Here is a 14,279-nt window from a genome sequence, read left to right as displayed (position 1 = left end):
TGCACTTCTTTGGCTCCCTGGATGTCTTTTCGTCCAGAAAAAATCTCCATAAAGTTTCTTTGCATTTGGACTTCGTTTGGTATTGATATTCTGCAAAGTAAAAAATAAACAAAAAACAGCAACTGACACTAGGCACTATGTCAATAGGTTTGTCCCAGAAAATGATATTAAGTTGCAAGTAAATGAATATAAAACATCCAAGATTGATAATATAGCAACATGAAACATTAAAAAATTATAGATACGTTGGAGACGTATCAGGGCCTCTATCGCCCGAGCACCATCCATCGCGATGGGAAAATATTGCTCGGGGCGCCTATGCTCCTTCCTAGGGGGCGGCAGCCTGGTGGCCATCTCGGTTGGCTTGATCTTCGGCTAGTGCATCATGGTCTTGCCGAAGGCCATCCAAGCTCCCTCGATGCACACAGAACGCTTCCAGACATCAATCCGGGGCGCGACGTCGCACAACCTCTGCACCAGGCCAAAGTAGTTGCTCGGTAGTGACTCCGAAGGACACAGTTTGACACAAAGGCCCTTCATTGCCGGCTCTGCCATCCGATGCAACTCCATCAACTGCTTCATGTCGTTGTTGATGAGGGGAGGGTGCTTGGGGGCTTGGAACTGCGCCCAAAACAACCTCTGCTCGACTCGGCCCTCCTGGGACGAGAAGTACCTCGGCGCATCTGCCACACTCCTAGGGAGATCCACAAAGGTGCCCAGGGAACGCCATAATTGCGTGAGCAAAGCAAACCTTTTACCACCAAAGACACTGTCTAGTAAGTACGACTTACCATCCACAATCAGCTTGACCTGGCGGAGCTCTTCTTTGTGGCCCCGCGCTTTCACCCGCTCCTCTTTGATTGCCAATCTCAACAAGGTCAACTCGGAGGCATGATCCTTACTTTTTTGCTCAAGGTCCTCACATTTTGTGACGGCATCCTTGAGCTCCTGCTGCACCTCGGCCACTCTAGCCTCGTGCTTCTCGCTGGCGGTCTTCACCGTATTCAGTTCAGCGGCCGCTCGTTCGGCCGCCACCTTTCGCTCTGTATAGGGATGGCACACACAGGGTATGGGTACGGGTGGAGCTACCCCATACCCTTACCCGTCCATCCTAAACTTACCCATCACCCATACCCATACCCGTCAAGGGTACAATTTTTTCCAATACCCGTCACCCGACAGGGTATATGGGTACACCGCGGGTAAAAATACCCGCGTTTACAACACATCAATTGAGTAGAAAATAGTTGTAAAAAGCAACATATAATCATAAATTATTAATAACAACACATTTTAAACAACAATGTACAACAACATATTGTAACAACAACACATTCTCATGAATAAAACCACTTGCCTATACAGTGACACATAAAAATGTTAAACACCAACACGTAATCATAAATAACAACACATAGGCATACACTTTAAGTTCACAAAATCATGGTAAATTATAGAGATAATTTTCCTACACATTAGAGTTTTTACCTAGCACGATTAGGAGGGGAAATTAATACATTGGGATATTAACGGAAACCCATTTGTCAACATTTTAGATGGATACATGGGTACACGGGCATGAGTTATACGATCCCATACCTGTACCCTCTCTACCCGATGGGTATGATATTTTCCCATTTAAGTATCCATTGGTAAATTTTTGTCCCATACCCTTACCCTATAGGTTTTTACCTGCAGGGTACGTGGGTAATGGGTACCCATTGCCATCCCCTCTGTAGCTTCCTACCGAGCCTTTTGTAGCTCGGCCTTGAGGTTCTCGACCTCCGCAGCAATAGCTGCAGTAATTATAGGCGTCGGCCGCTTAGGGTTAACCTCGAAAAAGTTGCATTAGTGAAGGGCAGTATTAAACAATCTAGTTCGGACTTACCTTGTGTTTCGTTGAACCGCTTGTTAACCCGATCGAACTCATCATCGGAGTTCTTGAGCTTCCGATTGAGCTTGGCAGTATTAAACAGCCTAGGCAGCCACCGCCGGAGACGATCCGTGCACATTACCCTTAACATATGAGACCCCTGTGAATTCATCGGCGTTTCCTAAACCCGACCACGGTCTCGGGGGCTTTGGTATGGCTATGACCTATATCCTTAAGCTATTTGACCCCCGCATGAGTTTTTCAAACTCATTCAGGGCTCAGGGGCTACTGTATATATGACTGCATGATCATATAAGAGAAAAAATTAAGGGACAAAGGGCATTACATGGCTTACTTTGAAGACCATCAGAAGGCCGTTGACAGCCTCTTTCAGCATGTTGTCCACGGATCGAATGCTTTGCAAAACCGTGACCATCAAGGCACGGTGCTCCTCGGTGATGGAGGAGTCGGTCGGCGCCTCCTCCACCACATCCGGCCACCCAGTCGGAGCCTGCTCTGAAGCAGGCTGGGGTGACAGAGTTACCCCGACTCCTCTCGCAGTGGTGGCTGGGATGTTCGGCTCCTGGTGCCTTAGCGGCCCCGGAACTATTTTTGAGGAGAGCTCAGATTGACCAGGCTCGACCTATTTTGTTCTTCGGAGGGTTCGACCCCTCCTTGTTCTTGGCAGTCGAGGTATTCACCTCGACCATAACGTCATCACCCCGCCCCCCGTGTTCGGTCCAGGCGGGGTCTTCCGGGACAACACCTCCCTGGTCTCCTCGACGACTGGAGGAGGCGTGGTGCGCGACACGGTCCCGCTCTCCGCTAGATCGGCTGGCCTAGAATCCCCCTCCGAGACTCGATCGACGGGGTGTTCTCGGGGCGGGCTGCAATATTAAAAAGCAGGCATATGGTTGATAATGAACTTAGTTTGGATACACTGGAGAGTCTTCGAATATATACCTCTGGGCTGGGGGCTTGACCTTGTGTTCCTTCGGGGAACCTCTTCGAAAGCCTCAGACTCCTCAGCAGAGTCTGAGCTGTCGTCGAACAGGGCCACCTTGGCCCTGCGTTGCCTCTTCGGGGCGGGAGGAGGTTGATCCTCCTAGGCGTCTTCGGACGCCGCCCTCTTCTTTGTTCAGGAGGAGCCACTATCCTCCCCATCCTCACCCTGCCTCGGCTCCCCGTCAAGGGTAGAGGGGGCCTGGGTTTCCCCGGATCTAGTGTCTGGGGATCCTCTAGGACGGAGGCCTTCTCTGTCCTCCTTCTTGCCTTATTTCTTCTTCTCCTTCTTCTCCGGCGCCTGGTACGGAGCCACGGCCAGCATCTCTGTCGGCAAGGCCGTCCCGGGGCCCTCGGGTAGCGGGGCTGGAGTGCTGGACTGTTGATCTGCTCGGCTTTCTGCAGCCAGCTCTCTGTACGGGGGAGGAAGGGGTTAAGTGCTTTATCAAAAAGGAACGAAATCTGAAGACAAGAGTAAAACTTGTTATACCTCTCGAGGAGGGGTTGCAGCGTCGAGGCCAATGTCTTCTTCCTTGGCCGACAAGTCCTTTTGGGGCTTGAACAACACCTTCACAACTTGGCATGGGTGGCGCGGTAGAAGTGGAGCATGGTGGCAGGCTCTTCGGGCTTGTAGGACCTCATAGGGGCATCCCGGTCTTAGAAAGGTAGGAGGCGGCGCCGAAACATGATCTGAACCACATTGGTTAGTTCAACCTTCTTCTTTTATCATCTAGGAGATGCGCTTCTGCAACGCCGCCACCTCCATAGGCGACCCCCAGTTGAGACCTTTCTTGGTCCACGAGACCACAGAAGGCGGGGATTGCCGCGCAATCTGCACCGCACGGCCCTGTGATATAAAACCACTCCTTTTTTCCAAATCTTGACGGTGTCTATGAAGGTGCCTTCTGGCCACTCAACCCGGGGGAGTTTGCTAACCATCGCCCCTACAGTCTGCTTGCTGTCCGTCCACTATTTTCGGCTTGACATTGAAAACCTTTAGCCACATGCCGAAGTGTGGACGGATTCGAAGAAAGGCTTCACAAATGATGATGAAAGCCGAGATGTGCAAGAAGGAGTTCGGGGTAAGGTCATGGAAGTCTAGCCCGTAGAAGAACATGAGACCCCTAACGAAAGGGTGGAGAGGAAAGCCCAGTCCCCGAATGAAGTGGGAAAGGAACACCACCCTCTCACCTGGCCTATGCGTGGGGACAACCTGGCCTTCCTCCGGGATGCGGTGGGCGACATTGGTCGGAAGGTAGCCCGCGCTCTTCAGTCTTTAGCTCCTGGATGTCATCTTCAGTGACGCAGGAGGCCTCCCACTTGCCCTTCGAGCCAGATCCATCCATGGCTGGATTGAGGAAATGGTTGGGAAGTTTTTTGGAGGAAGAATGGATCTGGGCGTTGGAGCTCAGGAGATTGGGAAGGCAATGGCGATGGAGAAGGGGAAAGCGATGGAGAAATTGGTGGCCGCTCTTCTTTTATAAGCTACTATAAGCCCAAGGGTCCTTTTACCGCACCGCAGACCTTGTCGCTTCCCGATATGATTGTGCGTTATGCGCACGTGGGATAACCCAAATCATTTATCATATCCTTAAAAATGGGGCACGATCTCCATATTGATGGGACATGCCAATGGAGAAACTGTCTCGAACCGCGAATCGAGTTTTCATAACTGACCGGTCATGACCTTTCGGTGAAAGTTGTCAGTTGAGGACACTATTCACACTTAGGCGACTGGCCTTCGAGGCTAAGTAATACATGCAATTCGGGAATCAGGGCATAATCTGGACAATGCATGGCCGGACATGGCTAGCCAACCCGTGAATGTTTGATTAAGGGTAACTGAAGACCTGGCGCAAGCACTATGGGAAGAAGGAGCTGGTCCACAAAGCCGATGATTCCCACATAAACCTTGGCTTCGAAGACTAGTTCGGGGGCTACCGAGGGTGTCCCGGACTAAGGGGTCCTCGGGTTGTAGGTCTATCTCTCGTGGGCCGGACAGTTGGGCTACTATTATTGGAAGGCCAAGCTATAAGTGACTCCGTGTTCAGGAAGGAAACCTTCAAAGCCTTGGTGTGTCCTCCAAGTCAAGATAATAAAGTTGGCATGTTTATCCCCTGATGGTAACTGACCATGTGTAACCCTAGGGACCCCTGGTGTCTATATAAACCAGAGGGTTTAGTCCTTAGAAGGAGGAACCATCATCCTACTCATATAGGGTTTAGTTCATCCGATCTCGAGGTAGATTGACTCTGTAACCATCATATACACACATCAATATAATCATGAAGGACATAGGGTTATACCTATTCGAGAGGGCCCGAACCTGGGTAAATATTGTCTATGCGTTCACTGTTACCCATCGACCCAAGATCCACAGCTCGGGACCCCCTACCCGAAATCCGCTGGTATTGACACCGACACCGCTCTCTACCACAACATCGTTAGTGCTCTTCAGTACCTCACGCTTACCAGACCAGGCATTCAGTATGCCATGCAACAAGTTTGCATTCGCATGCATTCGCCTCGTGATGTTCACTGGTCTCTGGTCAAGCGCATCCTTCGTTGCATTCGCAACACACCAACTTATGGTCTTCGACTTCGCGTCTCCACCTCCATGGAGCTTCTTGCTTACACGTATGCGGATTGGCCCGCTGCCCTGATACACGAGATGAACATCTGGCTACTGTGTCTTCCTTGGCAACTCGCTCATCTCATGGCCCTCTAAGTGACAACCCACCGTGTTTCACTCGAGTGCCAAGGCTGAGTACCGTGCGGTGGCCAACGTTGTAGCTGAGACTTGTTGGCCGCTTCATCTCCTTGGTGAGCTTTGGGTCCCCATTCCCAAGGATGCTTTTCTGTGACAATGTTTTGCCACCTATCTTGCCGCCAATCCAGTGCATCATAAGCGCACCAAACTGATTGAGCTAGATGTTCACTTCATGTGCGAGAGGTACGGTTGGGTGAGCTTCGTGTGCTTCACGCACCAACCACTCAACAGTTCACCGATATTATGACCAAAGGGTTGCCACCTGCTGCATTCCAGGAGTTTCGTTCCAGTCTTTGCATCGCCAACGACAACGCTCGGACTGGGGGGAGGGGGATGAACGTGACATATGTGTACATATCTCCCGATCTCTCTCTCTCTCTCTCTCTCTCTCATCTCTAGCCATGTATATTTTAACTTCTGGAGATTTGGTAGGGTTAGTTGGCTTGTCACGCAAGACATCTCCTGTATATGTTGTAAACGACTACGATGAATACAATTGAGTTGCATCCAATATCCTTTCTACGCAGGCCACCCCACAGCCAACCACTAGGCCCCCCACTCCACAACGCATTTTCTGGACATCACCACTTATGAGTGATATTTTTACACTCATTCGTTTAAACTGACATATTTCACTAAGAGATATTCGCTCTGATATTGCTACTAATGACTAATGAATGCGAATGATTCCACAAATCCTCTCTTTGATGTGTTTCAATAGGAAATGGACTAAAAAGGGAAGAAATCACGTGTGAACATGGAAAGGAGTGGAAATGGAGATAGAAGAAATCATCACGAGGCACACAAGCGAAGACAACACAAAAGACGATGTTTCATACGACCTCAAGCGCTCGTATGAGCGTTCGTATGGTGCGAATTTCGAGGTGCCTCGTCCACCTAAACAACTTTTATAAAGGGGACCATATCGAAATGTCAACAAAACATCGTTGGGTGAAGCCAGAACAGAACCATCGTCACCCCCCTTCACAAATCCTTGCCGCCGCCATTTCCATCTCCATAGCCGCTATCACCATCATAGTCCATCTCCCTCTAGTTCATACTTGTAGTCGTGCATCGCACAAGGCATCTATTGTAAGACATATTTGCAACCAATCGATCTTCAAGATGTGTTGTTCAATTTGTTCTTCTTGCGATCCGATCTTCATGCGTAAGACGTAAGTAGTTCGGTAAGGTATGGGTTGAGGCATAGGCCTTGCAACCCTCTGTATTTGTTGTAGGGATTAATGGAAGTGCTTTGAATTAACATCCCGTATGTGTGAAATAAAATTGTTCCATAAATGTCTCTTGTCTTGTCCGTGATCTTCATCCCTGTAGGTATCCAGGATCATGGAGATCGAGCCATGGAGAGGCTACGTACGGATAGGGAGAACGTGAAGTGTTATTCTGAACACCAGTGACAAAAGGGTTTAGTACGGTAACACGGATCCAATCCTTAGGGATTCATGAAGTGTAGTCATTAACACCCAAAGCTCTTGTCTAATTATTTTAATCTTAATTACCGAGGCTTAATTATCGACGGATAGGGCCTGCGGTAGGACAACTTATTCTTGATGCAGGATTCGTGTTAGTTAAGATGTTATTTGGACACGTCCCCCACTTCGGTTCGTAACAAGCACGTATCGATGGGTGACTTCCAGCGCACAAATTAAGATCATATTTGGTCCCAACGCAAATACATGGTTGTAAGCATTAAGATCTCATACCTGTACCTATTTTCATTATAAGTGTTTGAATTGCCATTTGCTTGATTGTCCTGGTCAAAAACTGAAATTGATCATTTAGCGAAAGCTTCAAGGAAGCCTTCCTCTCGTGGGCTCGATTACCCAGGGTTACCTATGAAAAAGTAGGTGAGGGATACTTTCTGTTCCTTTACCGAATCACTAAAAGGAGGCATGAGCCACCGCACCCACAACCCCCTAGAATGTCGAGTTATCGACGGCCCGACCGTTGTTCCTTCAGAGTTTACTAGAACCTCTTTCTCGCAGCAAATGGCTATTGCGGCATTCAAAGCTTGGTTTAGTGCATTTTCAAGCTCCGAAGGGCAGTGTACTCGAAGGTAAAACATGAGCTATACGTTTTTGGTTGTAATTTAATATTTTGCAGGTCATTTGTGTCATTTTAATTGTATCAACTACTCTTTTTCTTGATAATTATTCGCTATAAGTTGCCCAATGTCTTTTATGAAATAGAAATTCATTATTAAACAAAAGTGGTGTATTTCTAGGCTTTGTACAAGGCCTTGGTGACTGTCGACCCGGAACTAAGCAGGGCTGGTCTTCATGAGCTTCATTCATTACTTGCGCCATCCAAAATTATTAGTCCTCCTCGTACTTAGTGTCCAATTTGATCGTGCATTTGACTACTAGTAAATCATAAATTCATGTAATAAAAATTATATCATTTGAAACATTATTTAAACATGCATCCAATAATATAATTTTTGTTGTATATAATTTATTTTTTGCTAATATAAAATCTATGATCAAATTTTAATATAAAATCCGAGGGAGATTATGAACCCGGACGTGGGGAAGAAGAGGTCTGCATCATCAATCGAGAGAGAGAACAAAACCAACTCGGGACCCCACCGCCGATCTTATCCTCGTTTAGTGAGCTCGGGCGGCTCGGATTCAACTCTAGTGTAGAATGGACGGCCACGGCCCCTCCAGCGTCCCGTTCGAAAACAACCGTCCGAGCTGTGTATGCATCCCCAAAATATCTACTTTTATCGGCCCACAGATCCACAAGGAAACCAAAACTCCCCACAAATTTGATCTGATCATTTCAAAATCCCACACCCCTCTTCCAAAATCGCGTCGTCACACCAAGAAGCTCTCGGAATTTCGATCTCTCCTCCCATTTTTCCTGTCATCGGGCGCGCAGATTTTGACCAGTTATCAGCTGTTCTTCTCCAGTCCCTCGAAGCGCAGAATTTTGTTCCTTTTTGCGGCTGTTTTGATCCGGCAGTTCTTGCGAATCACTCTCTCCGCGGCTGACGCCCTTTTTCCGGGTTTTGCTATTGCTGGGGGCGTAAAATCCCTCAAGCTGGCGAATTCGGCGTGTCCATGGACCAGCCCGAGAGCTCTCTCCCCCATGCCGCGGTCCAGAAGGGGCAGACCCCACGCCGCGAGGAGCTCGTGCGGCTCATCGCGCAATCGCTCTACTCCCTCGGTTACCGGAAGGCGGCAGCCACGCTTGAGGCGGAGTCCGGTGTGCCGCTGTACCCCCCGGAGCACGACCGCCTCCTGCTCGACGTAATGTCTGGCCGGTGGGACGCGTGCGCGGCCACCATTGACTCTCTTACCGGCATTACCGAAAGGAACCGTGCGGTTGCCGAGTTTTTGGTGTGGAGAGGGCACTTCCTGGAGCTGCTGGGCACTGGGGACGCTGGTCTACGCCTTGCAATTGAGGTGCTCTCGCGTCGGATCGCCCCTCTTGCCATCGACAGAAGATGTGTGCACTGGCTGGCACGCGCAGTGGTCACGTCTGAGGGCGCGGTTGCACCAGAGGCTGTTGCTGAATGCAGGATTGGGCTTTTCTTGGATTTGGTTGAGGCGTTGCCGCCATGGTTCCGGGTGCCAAGTGGGCGGCTTGAGCATTTGGTGGAGACCGCGGTTATTCAGCAGGTTGCTTCGTGTATATACCATAATCTGCCGGATGAGGTCACTCTATTTGAGGATCACAAGTGCCATGAAGAGCAGATCCCTTCTGACTGTACACAGGTGTGAGTTCTTGTAATTCTTGGTTTTTCTTACCAGCTTCTCGATAAATTTCATAGCCTGCCAAGAAAATGGGAAATCGTATGCCATACTCAGAAACTAGAGTTATCGAAGCAGAAATTTGAATACGGCAACTTCTATTGAGTAGTTCGCTGAGCACACTTAAGCATGTCTATTTACATAAGGTCTTTAAATTTCTGTCCCATGATGTTGCTATATCTGCAGCTTCATCCCTCCCTGTGTTGACTATTGGAAGCATATAATTATCATTCAACCGGAACTTGTGCTTCAGAAGTACCACGTGCTCCTTTTCCATCGGCGAGGCAGGACTTGTATCATTTTGTAATCTTTACACTTGAAGTGTAGATTAATCTGCTTCATTCGCTTGTATGCTTTCCATAGCCACCATGCTAATTCACATAAAACTTACTGTTCAGTACAGGTTTCCCCTGGGTTTCAAACATTGCTTAATCCTCAGTGACATGGTTATGATTTATAATATTTCAAAACCAATATCCACACAATTATTAATTTTGTTTATCAAAAGGAGATGACTGTTTACGTACACTATTTGTGTATCCTAAATGAATAGACATAGTCCATGCTTGGGTGCTGGGGCCGTATTGCAAAGATGGATACTTGAAATTTCTATGCCTGTTTGCAGATATTGTGTGCTCATAAAAACGAAGTTTGGTTTGTAAGGTTCTCAAATGATGGGAACTACCTGGCATCATCTTCAAGTGATTGTACTGCCATCATATGGAAGGTATAGTTTTACACACCCTAACATTGACCTGAAAAGTAACGTGCCTTGTTACTTGTATAAATACTGCTAAGATTATATCTATTTTTCCTGGCACTAGAATTTTGAAGCAGAACCATCAGATTCAGGGCACAATAGAATAGTCTTGTTTTTCTGCTCCCAGCTATACCTGACATCATTAAATAACATATAAAGTGAATAAACTGTTTCACTCTGACAGCACTATCTAACTCTTGGAACATTGCTCAAACAAGCAGTGCAATACAATATATTTATCAGTACAGAGCTTGCTTCAAACCGCCAGAGTTGTAGATAAGCTGACTGCATTAAGTACTATCCGCAGTGAGATACTCTTTCAGTTGAACTCTTGGAGGTGTAGTATTCACCGTGACACGTTTATATTAAGGACACTCTTTACCTCTGCTGAATCTGACTATGAATAGAAGTTCTACACTCTGTCAACCCTATCAGATATCCTTGTTACATATGATCGTTGGCTGATCATTACTAAGAACTTCATTCATGATGGATAAATTTTATTCAAGGAAGTGCATAGGAGAAATATGCATCTTTCTCTTGCTTCTGGTTTGGCTCCTAGTAAAGCACCCAGCCACCTACTCCCTCTGTTCCTAAATAGTATAAGTCTTTTTAGAGATTCCAATAAGAGACTGCATACGGAGCAAAATGAGTGAATCTACACTCTAAACTACGTCTATATACATCCGTATGTAGTCCATAGTGAAATCTCTAGAAAGACTTATATTTAGGAACAAAGGGGCCATGAGCCCTCACCCTTGATTGGCCGCCTGGGAGCTCATCTCCCATGTGTGCCATGGCTCTGGGGTCTGGTTGAAGAAAAGTGGGATTCTAGAGAGCTTCTGATTATTTTTTATTCTTTGCTTAAGAAAGGATAACTGTTCTGTGCTTAAGAAAAGTTTTGCCATTTCCCTGATAAAAAAATCCCTGAATAAAGTATGCATTTAATTAATTTTCCCAATAATTAGTTAGTTTCAGAGTTTTCACTGAATAAGAAGAGTTTTGCCATTTTGATGTTACCAGGCTGGGCCACCCATGAACAAGTCAAAATACATGATATTTTCGAGTACATGCAGTCAAACCTTTTTGAATTTTAGCCACTAATTTGTTTAATCTTTTTTATTATTACTTGTACGAAATAACACTGAATTACTTCCATAGTATAGTAGTATTTTATAGTTTCGTTATTTTATATTGCTATGGATATCGATGTGAAAAGATGATTGTTGGAGACCATACTGATTTCCACCTACGACTGACAGTAGTTTTTCCTGTTCGTACTTTCATTGCTTTTGTTACGGCCTTTTCTGCCGTCCTCTTGTATCATATTCCCATCATTCATCATTGGCATATGCATATTACCACGATCTCTCTTCAGATGATTAATGTCGTCTTCTCTTCCAATTTTTATGCTATGATAGGAAGATGGGACTATATTCAACTGAGTAGTGATACAAACCTGGGCTTGGGAAGATCATGCTTCTCATGTGAGATCTTGGTCTTCTTTCTGGTTTGTTCATATACTTCATTTTAACTGGACCTGTGAAGACTTAGGCTCAGTTTGCGGTTGCTGAACTGTGCTGCGATGTGCTTATTCTATAATCTGTGAAAATAGTCACAGAACTAGAGACAAGTTGGTTAAATAAACACTAAATACGGTCACGTGCATTTGTGTTGTTATGAAGGTCACTGCATAAGTTAACTGGGTTCATGAAAGATCATATAAGCTGGTCTATTTATGCTAATTGAACTTCGTTTGTACAAGGGGTGCATGGAAAACGTACATCTTGAGTGAAGTAAATGACATTTCATAGCTCTCATGTACGCACTGTAAGATGTGTCAAAAGCCTACCACTGTTGCCTATGTTCCCTTTCTGTTGATCATCATTGATGTTTCCTATTTGAAGCTAGTGGAGAGTTGAGGGTGTAAGTATGTTAAGTATATTCATGCACCATAAAGTGTGAGGTTATGAGTTATGACTATGCGTCCTTTTGATTTTATTTATTTTTTAATTTTTACAGCTCGTTTAAAGGTAGTAAGCGCGATTTATAATATGAATATTGTAACCAGCCTTTTGTAAAATCACATGTTTTCATCCACAAGAATATTCTGTTTTTTATTGGCATTCACGTTTAGTCTTTATACTCCCTCCGACCCAAAATAAGTGACTCAACTTTGTACTAACTTTAATACAAAATTAGTACAAACTCGAGTCACTTATTTTGGGACGGAGGGAGTACAATTTATGTGTTATGTTAACTCATTTCCTCGCTTGTATTACAACTTAAAATTGTTGTCATGTCTAACCCCTGGAGATGATGTAGGTGGAAGAAGATGATACATTAACCAAGAAGTACTGCCTCGAGGGTCACAAAAGTCCTATTTCTTTTGTTGCGTGGAGCCCAAATGATAGAATGCTTCTCACTTGTGGTAATGGGGAATCTTTAAAACTGTGGAATGTTGATACTGGTGAATGCAATCTTAAATTTGGTGCTGCAGTAAAACACATCATCGCGTCATGTGCATGGTTTCCAAATTCAGAGAAAATAGTATGTGCCAGCTCTGAACCTGAAAGTTCTCCAAATATGATTTTCACTTGTGACCTAGAAGGCCAAGAACTGGAAATGTGGGCTGGAGAGAGAATACCCAAAGTTAGTGATCTTGCTGTGACACCTGATGGCAAACATCTAATCTGTGTATGTCCCAACGAAATTTGGATCCGAGAACTTCGGAAGGGGCGGGAATGGAAAATTCCTGAACGGCAGACAATTTCATCTCTTTCTCTTTCAGGTGATGGACAGTCAATGATTGTCAACCTTAATAGTCAGGAAATTCATTTGTGGAAAACCAATGGAAGTTCTAGAGTGCCCGATAAATTCAAGGGGCACAAGCAAGGAAAGTTTGTGATTAGATCATGCTTTGGGGGATCAGACTATCATTTCATTGCTAGCGGCAGTGAGGATTCACAGGTACACCCTCTTGAAGAATTTAACCTTCCCTTTGAAGAAATCTTGGCCTGCTTCCATTTCAACTTCTTGCTTAGATTCCATTCTCGGGTCTGCGTATGCAATATAATCAACCTCTCGTACCTGAGCCCATTAGGTGGTATTTTGAAACAAGGAATGGCATTTGTTTAGAATAAAGCAGTACCATGTGTTTGGAGGTTTTATGCTCTTGCACTATACCTTTTCCGTGAGGAGCGATGCTGAATTTGCAGACTTGCATAGCCAGAAGTAGTATTCTTTCATACCTGAAAAACCAGTATTCTTGCTGATCATTGCAGACTCACCAAGTTTGTGTTGAAGAGGGCATGCTTTGGTTTGCAGTTTTGCTAAATTAGCACTATTAACTTGTGGAAGCAGACACATTAGTTGGCATGTACTCCAACACATGCAAACAAACTTGGTGATACTAGTAGAAATTTAGAGGACCACTACAGACAAACCAACACAAACTTTTGTGATCAATCACGCTAATGTTTAAATCAACCTGCTGTATGACCTTTATTATCTATAGAAATGCAGGATACAAATAGCAAAACTCGTATCGAATGCGAAACAATGGGAAGAGCTCACATCTGTTTCTTGTGCTCTTGTTGAGCGTTTCTGTTTTGCTGATGCGTAGAGATAATGGGCAGGTGTACATTTGGCAAAGATGCATGGAGATGCCGATAAAGGTCCTATATGGGCACTCAATGACTGTAAATTGTGTAAGCTGGAACCCTGCGAGGCCCCAGATGTTGGCTTCCGCAAGCGATGACCGTACAGTTCGCATATGGCTAGCGCGCAAAGCTCACAGTTTGACTTGAAAAGTTTTGTATGTTTTCCCTGTAAATAGTTGTACATTTTGACTGTATGCACAAACTAGTTGGGGATCCTTTTCCCTCGTAAAGAGCTTTTAGCTACTTGAGAGAGGTAAACTTTAAGCAGCCAGAGATAGCAGGATACGGGTAAGTTTTTTTTTTTGAACGGACCAGCTGATGGCTGGCATATATTGATATCAAAAGCAGGGAGCAGGCGGAAAAAACACAAGGTGGTGTTCGATCTGGCGATCAAGGAGTAAAAAGAGAAGATAAAAGAGAGTAGACAAAAAAT

General features: G+C 45.5%; 1 protein-coding gene across 1 annotated transcript; it reads left to right on the top strand.

The window, feature by feature from the left end:
• The first annotated feature begins 8,324 nt into the window (after positions 1-8,324).
• LOC123180978 (WD repeat-containing protein WDS homolog) lies at positions 8,325-14,089 on the top strand. The gene is made up of 4 exons (XM_044593180.1): positions 8,325-9,388; positions 10,050-10,151; positions 12,510-13,154; positions 13,823-14,089. The coding sequence occupies exons 1-4, from the start codon at positions 8,732-8,734 to the stop codon at positions 13,991-13,993; spliced, it is 1,575 nt and encodes a 524-aa protein (XP_044449115.1). The 5' UTR covers positions 8,325-8,731; the 3' UTR covers positions 13,994-14,089.
• Positions 14,090-14,279: the final 190 nt, after the last annotated feature.

The sequence above is a fragment of the Triticum aestivum genome, chromosome 1D, assembly GCF_018294505.1.
Source record: "Triticum aestivum cultivar Chinese Spring chromosome 1D, IWGSC CS RefSeq v2.1, whole genome shotgun sequence".
Lineage (NCBI taxonomy): Eukaryota > Viridiplantae > Streptophyta > Magnoliopsida > Poales > Poaceae > Triticum > Triticum aestivum.
The sequence above is the reverse complement of the archived record's forward strand: the minus strand, read 5'-3'. Positions and strand labels throughout refer to the sequence as shown.

What these genes read in the sequence shown, in the direction of transcription:
- LOC123180978 (XM_044593180.1), top strand. Translation starts at nt 8,732, where the DNA reads ATGGACCAGCCCGAGAGCTCTCTCCCCCATGCCGCGGTCCAGAAGGGG. An exon ending in GTACTGCCATCATATGGAAG is followed by an intron (nt 10,152 to 12,509) that starts GTATAGTTTTAC and finishes GAGATGATGTAG; the next exon opens with GTGGAAGAAGATGATACATT. An exon ending in GCGGCAGTGAGGATTCACAG is followed by an intron (nt 13,155 to 13,822) that starts GTACACCCTCTT and finishes GATAATGGGCAG; the next exon opens with GTGTACATTTGGCAAAGATG.